This window comes from Mustela nigripes, chromosome 2 (assembly GCF_022355385.1).
Source record: "Mustela nigripes isolate SB6536 chromosome 2, MUSNIG.SB6536, whole genome shotgun sequence".
Lineage (NCBI taxonomy): Eukaryota > Metazoa > Chordata > Mammalia > Carnivora > Mustelidae > Mustela > Mustela nigripes.
In genome coordinates this window covers 97,472,305-97,489,027 of record NC_081558.1, presented here as the reverse complement: position 1 = coordinate 97,489,027, position 16,723 = coordinate 97,472,305, and the positions used below count along the sequence as shown (strand labels likewise).

Sequence of the window (16,723 nt, the reverse complement as noted above, 5' to 3'; positions counted from 1 at the left end):
TTGACAAAATACATCATCCTCTCTTGATAAAAACCCTGAAGAAGGGATGCCTGGGTGGCTTAGTCGGTTAAGCATTTGCCTTCAGCTCAGATCATGATCCCAGTGTCCTGGGATTGAGTCCCACATCAGGCCTCTAGCTCAGCAAGGAGTCTGCTTCTCCCTCTGCCTGCCTCTCCCCCTGCTTGTGCTATATCACTCTCTCTTTCTGGCAAGTAAATAAATACAATCTTTTAAAAAAAACCCTGAAGAAAGTAGGGATAGAAGGAACATACCTCAACACTGTAAAGGCCATATAAGAAAGAGCCACAGCTATTATTGTGCTCAGTGAAGAAAAACTGAGAGCTTTTCCCCTAAGGTCAGGACTTTTCCCCTAAGTCCTACCCTCAGCAGTCAGAAAACAAAAAGAAATAAAAGGCATCTGAATCAGCAAGGAAGAATTTAAACTTTCATTCTTCATAGACCACATGATACTCTATATAGAAAACCCAAAAGACTCCACCAAAAATTGCTAGAACTGATACAGGAATTCAGCAAAGTCACAGGGTATAAAATCAACACACAGAAGCCTAGTGCATTTCTATACATCAATAATGAAGCAGCAGAAACAGAAATCAAGGACTCAATACCATTTACAATTGCACCTAAAGCCGTAAGATACCTAGAAATGAACCTAACCTAAGAGGTAAAAGATCTGTACTCTGAAAACTACAGAACACCTACAAAAGAAACTGAGGAAGACACAAAGAAGCGTAAAAACATTCCACACGCATGGATTGGAAGAACAAATATTGTTAAAATATCTCTACTTCCCCAAACAATCTACACATTCAATACAATCCCTATCAAAATAACATGAGCATTTTTCTTCACAGAACTAGAACAGACAATTCTAAAATTTGTACAGAACCCAAAAAGACCCTGAATAGCTAAAGTAAGTTTAAAAATAATAGCTTGTTTCCCTCTCTCCTTTTTTTCTTTTCCCCCTTCCTGTATGTTTATCTGTTTTCTTTCTTAAATTCCACATATGACTGAGATCGTACAGTATTTTTCTTTAAACAAGCCACAAGTGACTCTTAATGACAGAGAACAAACAGGGTTGATGAAGAGAAGTGGGTGAGGGATGGGCTAGATGGGTGACAGGTATTAAAGAGGGCACTTGATGTGATGAGCACAGAGTGTTGCATGTAAATGATGAATCACTGATTCTACTTCTGAGATCAATATTATGCCATATGTTAACTAACAAAATTTAAATTTTAAAAAAAAGGAAGAAAAAGAAGAGCAAAGTGGGAGACATCACATTTCTGACTTGAAACTGTATTACAAAGCTATAATCATCAAAACAGTATGGCACTGGGTGTGGTGCAAAAACAACGAATACTGTTATGCTGAAAAAAAAAGAAAAGAAAAGAAAAGAAAAACCAGTATGGCACTGGCACAAAAACAGACACATAGATCAATGGAACAGAGCAGAGAATCCAAAAATGGACCCACAACTATATGGTCAATGAATCTTTGACAAAGCAGGAAAAAATATACAATGGAAAAAAAGACATTCTCTTTAAATAGTGTTGGGAAAATGGACAGCCACACACAGAAGAATGAAACTGGACCACTTTCTTACACCATACACAAAAATAAATTCTAAAGGGATTAAAGACCTAAATGTGAGACAGGAATCCATCAAAATCCTAGAGAAGAACATAGGCAGCAACCTCTTTCATCCCAGCTGCAACAACTTCTTACTAGACACATGTCTGGAGGCAAGGGAAACAAAATAAAAAATTAACTACTGGGACTTCATCAAGATAAAAAAAACTTCTGCACAGCAAACGGAACAATCAACAAAACTGAAAGACAGTGTATGGAATGGGAGAAGATATTTGCAAATGACATCTTGTATAAAGAACTTATAAAACTCAATATCCCAAAAATAAAAAAAAATTCAGTTAAGAAATGGGCAGAAGACATGAACAGATATTTCTCCAAAGAAGATACACAAATGGCTAAAAAACTGATGAAAAAACACTCAACACTCATCAGGGAAATACAGATTAAAAACACAATGAGATACAACCTCACACCTGTCAGAATGGCTAAAGTTAACAACACAAGAAACAACAGATGTGGAGAAAAGAGAAGCCTCTTACATTGTTGGTGGGAGTACAAACTGATGCAGCCACTCTGGAAAACAGTATGGAGGTTCTTCAAAAAGTTAAAAATATAACCCAGCAATTGCACTAGTAGGTATTTACCCAAAGGATACAAAAATAGTGATTTGAAGGGGCACATGAACCCCAATGTGTACAGCATAACTATCCACATAGCCAAAATATGGAAAGAGCCCCAGCATATTGCATATGATGAGTGGATGAAGAAGATGTGGTATACAGACACAATAAAATATTACCCACCAAAAAGAATAAAATCTTGCCATTTGCAATGAGTTGGATGGAGCTAGAGAATATTATGCTAAGCAAAATAAGTCAGTCAGAAAAAGACAAACACCATATGGTTTAATTCATATGTGGAATTTAAGAAACAAAACAAGGAAAAATAAAGTAAGATAAAGACAGGGAGGCAAACCATAAGAGACCTTTATATATAGACAACAAACTGAAGTTTGCTGTAGGGAAAGTGGGTTGGGGAATGGGGTAAGTGGGTGATGGGCATTAAGTAGGTCACTTGATGTAATGAGCACTGGGTGTCATATGCAACTGATGAATCACTAAATTATACCCTTGAAGCTAATACTATACTATATGTGAACTGACTTGAATTTAAATAAAATCTTGAAAGAAAAAAAACAAATGGGTAGAAGATCCAAACAGACATTTTTCCAAATAAGTCATACAGATGGTCAAAAGACACATGAAAAGATGCTCAAAATCACTCATCATCAAATCAAAACCAAAATGAGATATTACCTTACACCTGTCAGAATGGCTAAAATCAGAAAGACAATAAATAACAAGTGTTGGTGGGGATGAGAAGGAAAAGTAACCCTTATACACTGTTGGTAGGAATGTAAATTGGAGCATCGAGTGGAAAACAGTATGTAGGTTCCTCAAAAAAATTAAAAATAGAAATATTATATGATCCAATAATTCCATCCCTGGGTATTCACTCAAAGAAAATGTAAACCCTATTTCAAAGAGATATACATACCCCTATGTTTATCATAGCATTATTTACAACAACCCAGATATGGAAGCAACCTGAGACTCAGAAGGATAAAGAATATGTGTTATGCATCTACAATGAAATATTATACAGTCATAAAAAAGGATGAGATCATTCCATTTGTGATGATACGGATGAACCTAGAAGGTATTATGCTAAGTGAAAGAAGACTGAGAAAGACAATAACCATACAATTTCACTTATATGTGGAATGTAAAAAAAATGAACAAAAAGCAGAGCCAGACCTATAAATCCAGAGAACTGATCGTTGTCAGAGAGGAGGAGAAACAAGGACAGGCAAAATGGGTGCAGGTGAGTGGGAGATACAGGCTTGCAGTTGAGGAATGAACAAGTCACAGGAATAAATTAGGTACAGCATAAGGAATATAGCCAATGATATTATAATTGCATAGTGACAGACAGTAGCTAAACTTGAGGTGAACACAGCATATTGCATAAACTTGTGGAATCACTATGTTGAAATGTAACATTTTTGTGTCAACTACACTCGAATAAAACAATTTTTAATAAACAAATTTATTATTTAAAGTACATAAACATATGGCTGCTTCATTGTGTTCTGGTATAACCATGCTTGAATATTTACAAGGTGGCATGCATATTACTTTACTATAAGTTATTTTAATTTTGTCTTAATATTAAGTTATTTTCAAAGATGTATGTACCTAGGTGATACTAAGTTATGAAATTCACTTCAAGATAGTTAAAGGGGACTTTAAAATATCTTTTATAAAAGATGGTATTGGGTCTGATAAGGTTAAAAAATGAGATCATTATTATAACAGTAAGAGGATTTATTTCCCTTTTTAGGAATATTTAATTTGGATAAAATGTATCAGAAAAAGAAATTCACCGCTTTTTAAGAGAAATCCCTAATGGTTACTACTAGTATAACAAATCACTATTGGCTTTTGCATATAATTCTTGCATCTACAATTATTTTATTATTCCTATAGTTTGTTGATTCTCCTGAATTTTTTTTGTAGACAATTACATTTTCTTTCTTGTTTTCAATTCTTATATCTTATCTCTTGTTTTATTGCTTTTGTTAGAACATTCAGTACAATGTATGAATGAATAGAATAGAATGTATTAGTGAATAGAAATCATGGTATCAGTCTTCGTTGTCTTCTTCCTAACTTGGGAATGCATGTAGAATCTAAATTACCATGTCAGCAATAGTTTTGTTTTTTGTAATTAACTTTTATGAAGTTAAAGAAATTTTCCTATATTAGGCCTTTGGTAAAAGTTTTAAAACTAATAAATACTAAGTTTTGTTAAAATAAAATTTGCTAAAATGATCATATGAATTCATTCCTATAATCTCTTAATGTGGTGAATTATATTGCTAACAATTCAGATATTGAACATTTCTTACATTTCTGTGATAACCCTTATTTGGTCATGACTTAGCTATCTTGTTTGAAGTGCATGGGTTATTCAATTTTCTAATGTCTTCTTTAGCAATTTTGTAACTGTGTTCTTTTTTTTAAGATTTTATTAATTTATTTGAAAGGGGGGGGTACATGAACAAGGGTGAGGGAAAGGCAGAAGAAAAGAGAGGGGGAGAAGCCGACTCCCTGCTAAGCAAGGAGCCCAACACAGGGCTCGATCCCAGGACTCTGGCATCATGACCTGAGCCAACGGCAGCCACTTAACTGACTGAGCCACCTATGTGCCACTCAATTTTTTTTTAAAGAACATTTTTGAGACTATAAATTTCCCTGTAAATATCATTTTGGTTGTATCCTCAAATTACTGAGGTGTTATTTTTGATATTACTTAATTGTGAATATTTTATAATTTCCTTATAGTTTCCTTTTAACGTGTAAATTATTAGGCATGTGTTTTGAAGTTTGCAAGCATGTATTTTAAAATAATTTTTGTTGTTTATGTTTGCATTGTATTATAATCCTATAATATGATCAATAAAATGTGAATTCTTAGAAATAATTTTATTTCCTTTTTTCTCAATAGGAAGAAATTTCTAAAATGTTTTACATATGCCTTAAAAGAATGTCTGCTTCACACTTTGGATTGTAGAATTCTATATTTACTATTAGAATAGGTATGTTAATTATGTAGTTCAAGGCTTTTATACCCTTATTAAATTTTGTCTACTTGGTTACAGATGGATTAAATATTCCATTATGACAGAGACTTGTAAATAACTCCTTCATCTATCAATTTTTATCTCATATATATATATATATATATATATACATATATATACACACACATACATATAGCTACACATTTTAATATATATGCACATAAATGGTGAAGATATATAATTATGGGCATATAAATTTGTAATTCTTTATCCTCCTGGTGAATGGGAACTTTTGTCATTATTTGGCCATTCAAGAAATCAGACTCTCCAATTTTACCTCTTAAGGTAGGAAAATTAGCACTAACAACATTAGTAACTAGAAGTTCAAAAGACCTTTCCTGGTCCCATTTAATTCATAGTTTTACTTCCTCTGCCACGCAGACTTGGCTCCTTCCTTCTTTAGTTCTGTTATTTGGCTAGAGCTAGAGTCAATCCTTCCTAGCTGCTTTCTCTGTTATTATTAACACAGTGAGATCAGCTTTAAATAAACAGAAAGTCCCATTCTCCCCCAAAGAGTATTAACCTGTCTGCTTTTATTAAAAAGCATTTATTGAGCATCTACTATGTATCAGGGACTGTGCTAAACATATTTGGTGTCTTCCTGGAGCTTATACTTTAGAAAAAAGTAAATCACACTAAAGATAAACCTTTATAATGAATGATGACATTTGATATAAACAAGATATTGCTCTGAAGTTCTACAAAAGGGGGGATTTGACCTTGTCAGGAAGGTGTCCTTGATAAAGTATGCCTTGAATTGTAATTTAAAGGAGAAAAAGCTAACTACATGAAAGGAAGGAAGTGTTTCTTCCTGAATGAATAGCAGTGTATAAGAGCTCTGAGGTGGGTGAAAGTGTTTGAGTACCATGGTAAAAATTAGGTAAACATTGCTAGAACAGAAAGAGCAAGATCATTATAGTAAGATGTTTTGTCTCTGTCATAAAAAAAATTACACATGACCCTTGAACAATGTGAGGGGGATTTAAGGGAGCAGACCTTCTATGGTAAAAGATTTGTCTAAAACTTTGACCCCACAAAAACTTAACTACTAATAACCTACTGTTGACGAGAGGCCTTACTGATAAGAGAAACAGTCAATTAACACATATTTTACATGTTATATGTATTACATATACATGTTCTTAATAACATTAAGAAAATAGTAAGGAAAACAAAATACATTTGTAATACTAAAAAAAGTCTATTGAAAAAAAATCCATGTATAAGTGGATATGTACCACTTAAACATGTATTGCTTGAGGGCCAACTGTACTAGCTATTGAAAAGTTTAAAGCAGGAGGGGTGAAAAATTATATTTTAATTATGAAAAGATCAAAATGGCAGCAATGTACATAGTGGAGCAAAAAAGGGCTTGATTAGATAAGGGGTAAACCAGTTAGAAAGTCACTGCAGAGTTAAAAGCAAGGAATAACAGCAAGTGGAGCTAGAGTGATAGTGGAGATGCAGAGAAGTAGATGAATTTGAGAAACAGTAAGGAGGTAAAATAAACAGGACTTGATGAAGGACTGACTACACTATAAAAAGGGATTGGAAGTAAATCCTTGCATATAATTGGGCTTCTAGATGCATATAATTAGATGCATCCTGCCTTTCACTAAGAGGAAACACAGTAAGCTAATGATTATGAGCTGGTTTTGGATAAGGCTAATTTGGGATGCCCTTACTAAAAGATGGTGTTGGACCTACCTGTTTCCAGAGCTCAGAGTCTGGGTCAGAGATGCAAATTTACAAGTACTAATTACATCAGAAAGATGGAGGCGATTATCTAGGGAAAGAATGTAGAGTAAAAAGAAAAAAGACCTAGAATTAAGGCTTGAGAACTCCAGCTTCTAATGACTAAGTAAAAGATTCTAAATTGGCAAAGGAGAAAGAGAAATGTATCTAGAGAGACGGGAGAAAAACCAGTAAGACATTACGTCACAGAGTGAAAAGAAGAGGAATGACTCAATAAAAAGTTAATGGTTAATCATAGTATCAAATGAATAAAATAAGAGTTTTTTTCTCTTAACCCAAATTTTAGATCATAATCACTATGGCTCCACTGTAAATTCTTACTTTTTCAATTACTCATGTTTATATATACTTACTTAAAGTATTCATCAGAAGGCCACTATTGTCATGAAGTCTATTCTGGCCAGCATCCATATCAGAAATCCTGCCATGTGGAATGGCAGACATGGCAGGATGTCCTGAGATATAATTCCCTGACTCAGAAGGAGAGGATGTACACTGTTCATCATCTGAGTCACTGGAACTATCCTCACTACTCGAAGATGATGAATTTTTGGAATCCGATGAACTATCACAACTACTCATTTGGTCCATTAGACTAGCTTCTGCCTTCAGTTCTGAAAATAAAACAGAAATTAATAGATAGGTTAAGTAAATAATATTAAACATAAATATTAAATAAGTAACATAAAATTTGAGTGTGTTAGCTTCTAAGAAACTGTTGATGAGGAATAGATGAGGTTAAACAAACATTTACAGCATTTTAAGCATTTTATTTAGAAAGCTCCTCTACCATTAAAAACACAGGCATTTCACTCAGCAAAAGAAACCAAGCAGACAGGGTCAATTGTCATATGTTCTAACTCACTTGTGGAGTATAAGGAATAACACAGAGGATACTGGGAGATGGAGAGGAGAAGTGAGTTGGGGGAAATAGGAGGGGGAGACAATCCATGAGAGACTGTGGACTCTGAGAAACAAACTGAGGGTTTTGGAGGAGGAAAGGGTGGGGGGTGGGGTAAGCCTGGTGGTGGGTATTACGGAGGGCACGTATTACATGGAGCACTGGGTGTGATGCATAAAGAATGAATTTTAGAACACTGAAAAAAAATTAAATTAAAAAAAAGACATAGACAATGCCAAATCTAAATGCTACACTTGTACCATTATACTTAATTAAATATATTTGTAATTTAAGTAAAGAATGTGAAAAATTAAAACTATAAAAATTAAAATCTATTTTGGCAGAAACTACCCTCCAAATCCTCTTACTCTCCCAATGTGTATAAGGGAACAGTACATACAGATGGATTTCTTTTTTTTTTCCTAGCTGTTCTGACCTATAGTTGACAAAACTGTATATTCAAAGTGTATGACAGGCTCCCCAGTCCCAGTGTAAAAAGCAGTTTGGCCTGAGAAAACACTTTGCCTTGAACCAAGAATCTGGACGTTCAGTGTGAGCAATTGGGTGATGCTGAGTGGAGAGAGCTCCTGCCTCTGATCTAACAGTTCAAGGTGGTCAGGCTGGATGACAGGGGTTTCACAAAGCTGTGTTGCAAGGATGTCAGCTGTGCTCTCTGGGCCAATCCCTCCCTGACTGAGCTTAGGCTGTGCACCAAAAGAGCTGGGTGATGCTGGTATGCACCTCGTGCTCCAGGGTCCATAGAGCCCCACCTGCAAGATGCAGAATTGCTGCCTGATGGAGGCTGCCTGTGGGGTCCTGTCCTGTGTGCAGCACTTGGTGCCCATCCTTCACAAACTGCACTTCACTGATAATTTGTTGGCGGATGCAGGCCTGCAGCTGTTCCGCAAAGGTCTCTTGGACTCCCAGTGTTGCTGTGAGATCCTTCAGCTAGAGTACTACAGCCTCATAGCTGCTAGTTTTGAGCCCCTAGCTGTGGTGTTCAAAGGCCAAGCAGCATTCTAAGGAGTTCATGGTGAGCAACGATGACATCTGCGAGGCTGTCGTCTGAGCGCTATACAACGGCCCGGTGGACTCTACCTGCCACCAGTTTGAGATGCTCGAGCTGGAGAACTGTGGCCTCATATGGGCCAATGGGAAGAACCTGTGTGGTACTGTGACCTCCAAGGACTCACTGCAGGCGCTGGATCTGGGTGACAAGCAGGGTGACCTAGGCATTGCTGAGCTATGCCCCAGAATGCTACACCATAGATCCTGACTCAGGGCCCAGTGGCTCTGGGACTGTGAGCTCACCACCAGGGGTTGTAGATACCTGTGCCATGTCCTTAGGGCCAAGGATAGCCTGAAGAGTTGAGCCTGGTGGGCAAAGTCCTGCAGCTTACAGCCACCTGCTGCCACCACTTCAGCATGACTTTGACCCAAAACAGTTCTGGTGATGCTGCCAATGAGCAACAACCTGGGGGATTCTGGAGTTCAGGAACTCTGCAATGGTCTGGGCCATTTCCACACCACACTGTGAGTGCCCTGGCTCAGGAAATGCGACAGGATAGACAGTGGCTGTCAAAGCCTGGCCTTGCTCCTGCTGGCCATCCACAGCCTGCACAAGCAGCACTTCAGGCAATAATGACATGCTCTGGAATAATACGACATCTACTGGATGGAGACAGGATTGCCTGCAGGTCGGGGAAGGGCTCAAGCTGAGCCTGAGGCCCATCTCCTGAGTAGCCTCCAGCCCCAGCTTCTGAAACCTGCTCTTCTGACAGGCCCTACCTGGGACCCCACAGGGGACTGGCTGCTCCCAGGGGCTTTTACTCTGGTGTCCTAGCTTTGACTGAAGAAAAACACTAAAATCAACTGATTTCTATGAGAAAATTTTAGACATAATTATTAAAGCACTTTTTTTGGGCAAGAGGAAAAAAACCAAATGTACAACTTAATGCTTTGATGTACATTATTCATCACCTCATAGCTTCCATTTGTGTGTGTGTGTGTGTGAGAGAGAGAGAGAGAGAGAGAGTGTGTGTGTGTGTGTGAAGGGAACTCGTAAGATCTGCTCTCTTAGAAAATTTAGACACTTGGGACGCCTGGGTGGCTCTGTTGATTAAGCGGCTGCCTTCGGCTCAGGTCATGATCCCAGCATCCTGGGATCGAGTCCCACATCAGGCTCCTTGCTTGGCGGGGAGCCTGCTTCTCCCTCTGCCTCTGCCTGCCACTCTGCCTGTGCTTGCTCGCTCTCTCTCCCTGACAAATAAATAAATAAAATCTTTAAAAAAAAAAAAGAAAAAAAAGAAAATTTAGACACCATACTACTGGCATAAAAATAGACACACAAATCAATAGAACAGAATAGAAAACCCAGAAATAAACTCACAACTTTGACAAGGCAGGAGAGAATATCCAGTGGGAAAAAGTCTCTTCAACAAATAGCGGTGGGGAAATTGGGCAGCAACATGCAAAAGGATGAAACTGGACCACTCTCTTACACCATACACAAAAATAAATGTAAAATGGATTAAAGACCTAACTGTGAGACATGAAACCATTAAAATCCAAGAGGAAAACACAGGTAGTAACCTCTTTGACATCAGCCACAGTAACTGCTTACTAGATATGTCTCATGAGGCAAGGAAACAAAAGCAAAATTAAACTATTAGGACTTCATCAAAATAAAGAGCTTCCGTACAGCAAAGAGAACAACAAAACTAAAAGGCAACCTTCAGAATGGGAGAAGATATTTGCAAATGGCATATTTGACAAGGGGTAGGTATAAAAAATATATATAAAAAAACTTATCAAACTTGACACAAAAAACCACAAATAATCTGATTAAATAATGGGCAGAAGACATGAATAGACATTTTTCCAATGAAGACAGATGGCTAATAGTCACATGTTATGGAAACAGCCCAAATGTCCATCGGCTGATGAATGGATAAAGAAGATGTGAGATTTGTATATATATACATTATATATATAAACTTTAAATATATATTTTATATATACACACATAAATACCTCCAATGGAATATTACTCAGCCATAAAAAAGAATGAAATCTTGTCATTTGTAACAACATAGATAGAGCTAGAGAGTATTACACTAAGTGAAATAAGTCAGTCAGAGAGACAAATACCACAGGATTTCACTCATGTGGAATTTAAGAAACGAACAAATGAACATAGGGGGAAAAAGAGAGGCAAACCAAGAAACCTACACTTAACTGTACAAAACAAACTGAGGGTTGCTGGATGGGAGACTGCAGGAGATGGGGTAAATAGGTGATGGGGATTAAGGAATGCACATGTTGTGATGAACAATGGGTGTTGTAGGTGAGTGTTGAATCACTAAATTGTATATCTGAAACTAATATTACACTGTTAAGTAACTAGAATTTAAATAAAATCTTTAAAAAATTTAGAGGTGGTGGGTATTAAGGAGGGCACATATTATATAGAGCACTGGGTGTTATATACAAACAATGAATAATGAAACACTACATCAAAAACTAATGATGTATGTGGAGAATGGGGAACCCTCCTACACTGCTGGTGGGAATGCAAGCTGGTGCAACCACTCTGGAAAACAGCATGGAGGTTCCTCAAAAAGATGAAAATAGAGCGACCCTATGACCCAACAATTGCACTACTGGGTATTTACCCTAAAGATACAAACGTAGTGATCTGAAGGGGCACGTGCACCGAATGTTTATAGCGGCAATGTCCATAATAGCCAAACTATGGAAAGAACCTAGATGTCCATCAACAGGTGAATGGATAAAGAAGAGATGGTATATATATACATAATGGAATACTATGCAGCCATCAAAAGAAATGAAATCTTGCCTTTTGTGACCACATGGATGGAACTAGAGTGTATTATGCTTAGCGAAATAAGCCAATTAGAGAAAGACAGTTATCATATGATCTCCCTGATATGAGGAAGTTGAGAGGCAACATGGAGGGTTGGGGGGTAGGAAAAGAGTAAATGAAACAAGATGGGATTGGGAGGGAGACAAACCATAAGAGACTCTTAATCTCACAAAACAAACTGAGGGTTGTGGGGGGAGAGGGGCAGGGAGATGGTTATGGACATTGGGGAGGGTATGTGCTATGAAGTGTGTAAACCTGGTGATTCACAGACTAGTACCCTGGGGCTAATAATGTGTTATATGTTAATAAAAAGAAAAAAATAAAGATTTCTAAACAGGGGGAAAAAAACTAATGATGTATTGTATGGTGACTAACATAACACAATAAAAAAAATTTAGACACCATAGCGTATATTAGATCTCCAGAACTTATTCATCTTATAACTCAAAGTTTTTAACCCTTTGACCAATATCTCCTCTTTTCCCTACCCCTACAGTCCCTGGCAACCACTCTCCTACACGGTATCTATGAGTGTAACTTTTTTAGATTGCTTCCACATGTGATCAAATAATATTTACCTTTCTCTGTGTAGGTTATTTCACTTATTTCTCTTTCCGATAGTTTGTTAGTATATGGAAATGTAACTGGTTTTTGTATATTGATTTTGTATCCTGCAACTTTACTGAATTCACTTATTCTAACAGTTTTTTGGTGGAGTCTTTAGGGTTTTTTAGGCATAAGCTCATGTCATCTGTAGAAACAAATTTATTTCCTCTTTCCAATTTAGATCAATTTCTTTCATTTTTTTGCCCAATTGCTCTGGCTAGGATTTTAGTACTATGCAGTGTCTTGTCTTTTCTTGTCTTTTTTTTTTTTTTTTTTTTTGCTTTTTGATTTCTTTTTTTTAATTATGTTAGTCATCATACAGTACATCATTAGTTTTTGACGTAGTGTTTCATGGTTCACTGTTTACATATAACACCCAGTGCTCTATGCAATACATGCCTTCCTTAATATGCATCACTGGACTCAACCTATCACCCACCCCAGAACCCTGAGTTTGATTCCCGGAGTCCATAGTCTCTCATGGTTTGTCTCCCCCTGTGATTTTCCCCACTCACTGCAAGTTGGTACAGCCACTTTGGAAAACAATGTGGAGGTTCCTTATAAAGTTAAAAATAAAGCTACCCTATGACCAAGCAATTGTACACTGGGTATTTACCCCAAAGATTAAAAAAAAAGGGGGCCATATATACCCCAATGTTCATAGCAGCAATGTCCACAATAGCCAAACTGTGGAAGGAGCCAAAATACCTTTCTCTAGATGAATGAATGAAGATGAGAGTGTCTTGTCTTATTCCTGATCTTAGAAGAAAACTTTCAGCTTTTCGCTGTTGAGTATGATAGCTGCGGGCTTCTCATATATGGCCTTTATTATGTAGATCTATATTTATTCTGTATCTAATTCATTGAGAGTTTTTAAGGTGAAAGTGTTGAATTTTGTCAAGTGCTTTTTCTGCATCTACTGAGATATGATTTTCAGAGAAAATCATTCTGTTAACATGATATATCACATCTATTGATTTGCATATGTTGCAATATCCTTGCATTCCCAGCATAAATCCCATTTGATGATGGTGTATGAACCATTTAACATACTATTGAACCTGGTTTGCTAGTATTTTGTTGAGGACTTTTCCACCTATGTTCATCTGGGATATTGGTCTATAATTTTTTTAGTGTCCTCTGGCTTTTGGTATCAGAGTAATACTGGATTTGTAAAATTAATTTGAAAGTGTTTCCTCCTCTTCATTTTGCTGGAATAGCTTGAGAAGATCTGGCATTAATTCTTTTTAAACATTTGGTAGATTTCACCAGTAAAGCCATCTATATGGACGTGGGCTTTTCTTTGCTAGGAGATTTTTGATTACTGATTTAATCTCCTTACTTATTGTTGGTCTGTTCAGATTTTCTCTTTCTTCATGATTCAGTCTTGGTAGGTTGTCTCTTTCTAGGAATTTATCCATTTGTTCTAGGTTATACAACTTGTTGGTATATAATCTTTCAGTCTCTTGTGAATGTATTTCTGTACTATCAGTTATAATGTCTCTCATTGCTCTTTTTTTCTTCATTAGTTAAAAGCTGGTTAATCTTTTTAAAAAACCAAATCAGCTTCATTCATCTTTTCTATTGTTTTTGTAGTCTATTTCTCTTATTTCAATTCTGAATAATCTTTGTTATTTCCTTCCTTACACTGAATTTTGGTTAGCTTGCTCTTTTTATAGTCCCTTGAGGTTATAAAGTTAGGTTATTTGAGATCTTAATTTTTTCTTAATGTAGGCATTTATTCCTATAAATTTCTTTCTTGAAGAGCTTTTGCTGTATCCTAGAAGTTCTGGTATATTGCCCTTCCATTTCATATATTTCAAGATTTTTAAAATTTTAATTTTTCAGTGTTCTAAGATTCATTGTTTATGCACCACACCCAGTGGTCTGTGCAATACGTGCCCTCCATAATACCCACAACCAGGCTCACCCATCCACCCACACCCCTCTCCTCCAAAACCCTCAGTTTGTTTCTTAAAGTCCACAGTCTCTTATGGTTGTCTCCCCCTCCGATTTCCCCTAATTCACTTTTCCTTTAAAATTTCCCTTCCGATTTCTTCTTCAATCCATTGGTTGTTCAGGTGCATGTTGTTTAATTTCCACAAATTTGTGAATTTCTCCATTTCTTCCATTGTTGATACTAATTTCAAACCACTGTGGTTGGAAAAGATACTTAATATGATTTCAGTCTCCTTAAACTCATTAAGACTTGCTTTGTGACCTAACATATGTTGTATCATGGAGAATGTTCAGCATATATTTGAGAGGAATGTGTATTCTGCTGCTATTGGATAGCATGTTTTATACAAATATGTTAGGTCTATCTGGTCTAAAGTCTAGTTCAAATCCAGTACTTTCTTATTGATTTTCTTGATGTCTTGATGATATATCTATTGTTGAATGATATGTTGATGATATATCTATTGTTGAAAGTGAGGGTATTGAAGTCCCCTACTATTTTTGCATTGCTAGCTCTATTTCTTCCCAGATCTATAAATGTGTAATATTATTAGGGTGCTCCAATATTGGATGCATGGATGCATATACATTTTCAACCGTTATATCCTCTTGATGAAATGATCCCTTTATCATTATCTAATGACCTTCTTTGTCTCTTGTGTTTCCATGACTGAAATCTTAATAACTTCTTACAAGGGGCATTATACACATTTAGATTTTACCTCTTTCAATATCATCCATGGGAGATGCTGGGGACATTTTGTCTTCAGATGGAGAATGTTTCACAAGATTGGGAGTCCTAGCTGAATTTCGCATTTGTTGCTGCTGTTGTTCTATACGATACTGAATTTTACTACTTCCTTCAACTCTGGAATAAAGAATATCAAAGCTCAATACAAGGATGATAGAAATTTAACAACTGCAACTTACAAAGTTATTAGAATTAACCACTTATTCTTTTCCCTAAATATCCTTAAAATGACATTCAAAAATTAAAACATTAGTTTAGTTCATTATTTAACAACTATCTATCTATTGGGCCCTGCTGTATGCATGATATATACACAGATCCAGTGGGGGATACAAATGTAAATAAAAAAACAAGATTACTACTCAAAATTGAAAAAATAAGATGTATACAAATTACAAAGATAAACAGAAATTATACATAAGTGTATAACAAATACAACATATCCCCTAAATTCTAAAATTATCATTTCTATTAAAATCAATTCACTCTCACATTTTTCATTCCCAACTTTAAGACATGTTACTAAAGGAGATTCATACACTTTCTTTTGAATATTTTTAAGAGAAAAGTATATAATACAGTTATGCTTGACTTCTGTATCTTCCATTTCCAGTCACCAAATCCTATCAGTTATACCTTCACAGAGTATTTAGAACCTCACTATTCTCTTCATTCCTACTTTCAAAAATCATGGTTTATGTATTTTTCTGTTTGCCATATTGTTTCATTCTACCCAACTTGTTTCATGGATTAATGTTTCAAAAAAATGTAAGCGAGTCAATCTCCTTAGACTGGGGCACAGAAACAAATGTCTGCTCTATTCAAACAGGTCTTATTCACTGGCTCCAAATAAGTCAGATAGATATATTCCTGCCTTCAAGCTTTGCCTACAACTTCCTGTTCTCTCTAATCAATTAAATATTTTCTACTAATAAAAATTACTAATAAAAATTACTGGGGCAGGGAGGGGATAATAAAAATAGAGCTTTCTAGGGTCCTTCTTTGATCTGAAGTTGGATTTGGGAACTCATATTTAATAAGCACCCATATTAATTCTTATCATAAAGTATGTTTGGAGGGGGAAGTCCCAAATCTTTTTTCTTTTTTAAAAAAGTTTTTATTTAAATTCTAGTTAGTTAACATACAGTATAATATTAGTTACAGGTGTAGAATTTAGTGATTCACCACTTATATTCAACATCCAAGTGCCCTCCTTAATTCCTACCACCCATTTAATCCTTCCTTCCATCCACCTCCTGTGTGGTAACCATCAGTTTGTTCTCTATGGTTAAGGTTATGTTTCTTGGTTGTCCCTCTCTCTTTTTTTCACCTATAATTGTTTTGTTTCTTAAATTTCACATATGAATGAAATCATACGTTATTTGTCTCTCTCTGACTATTTCACTTAGCATAACACTCTCCAGCTCCATCCAGGTCGCTGCAAATGGCAAGACTTCATTCTTTTTTATGGCTGGGTAATATTTCATTGTGTATGTACATATACCACATCTTCTTTATCTATTCATCAACTGGTGGACATTTGGGCTG

The 16,723-nt window shown here is 36.1% G+C and overlaps 1 protein-coding gene and 1 pseudogene across 1 annotated transcript in view; one reads left to right on the top strand and one right to left on the bottom strand.

Moving 5' to 3' along the window:
- The window catches only part of EAF2 (ELL associated factor 2), a 41,314-nt gene that overhangs the window by 8,874 nt on the left and 15,717 nt on the right, over positions 1-16,723 (bottom strand). The window contains exons 4-5 of the mRNA XM_059387998.1: positions 15,147-15,292; positions 7,426-7,686 (exon numbers count right to left, since the gene is read on the bottom strand). Coding sequence (XP_059243981.1) covers positions 7,426-7,686; positions 15,147-15,292 — 407 coding nt within the window. The remainder of the gene's footprint in view (positions 1-7,425; positions 7,687-15,146; positions 15,293-16,723) is intronic.
- Positions 8,206-9,510, top strand: LOC132012540 (ribonuclease inhibitor-like; annotated as a pseudogene).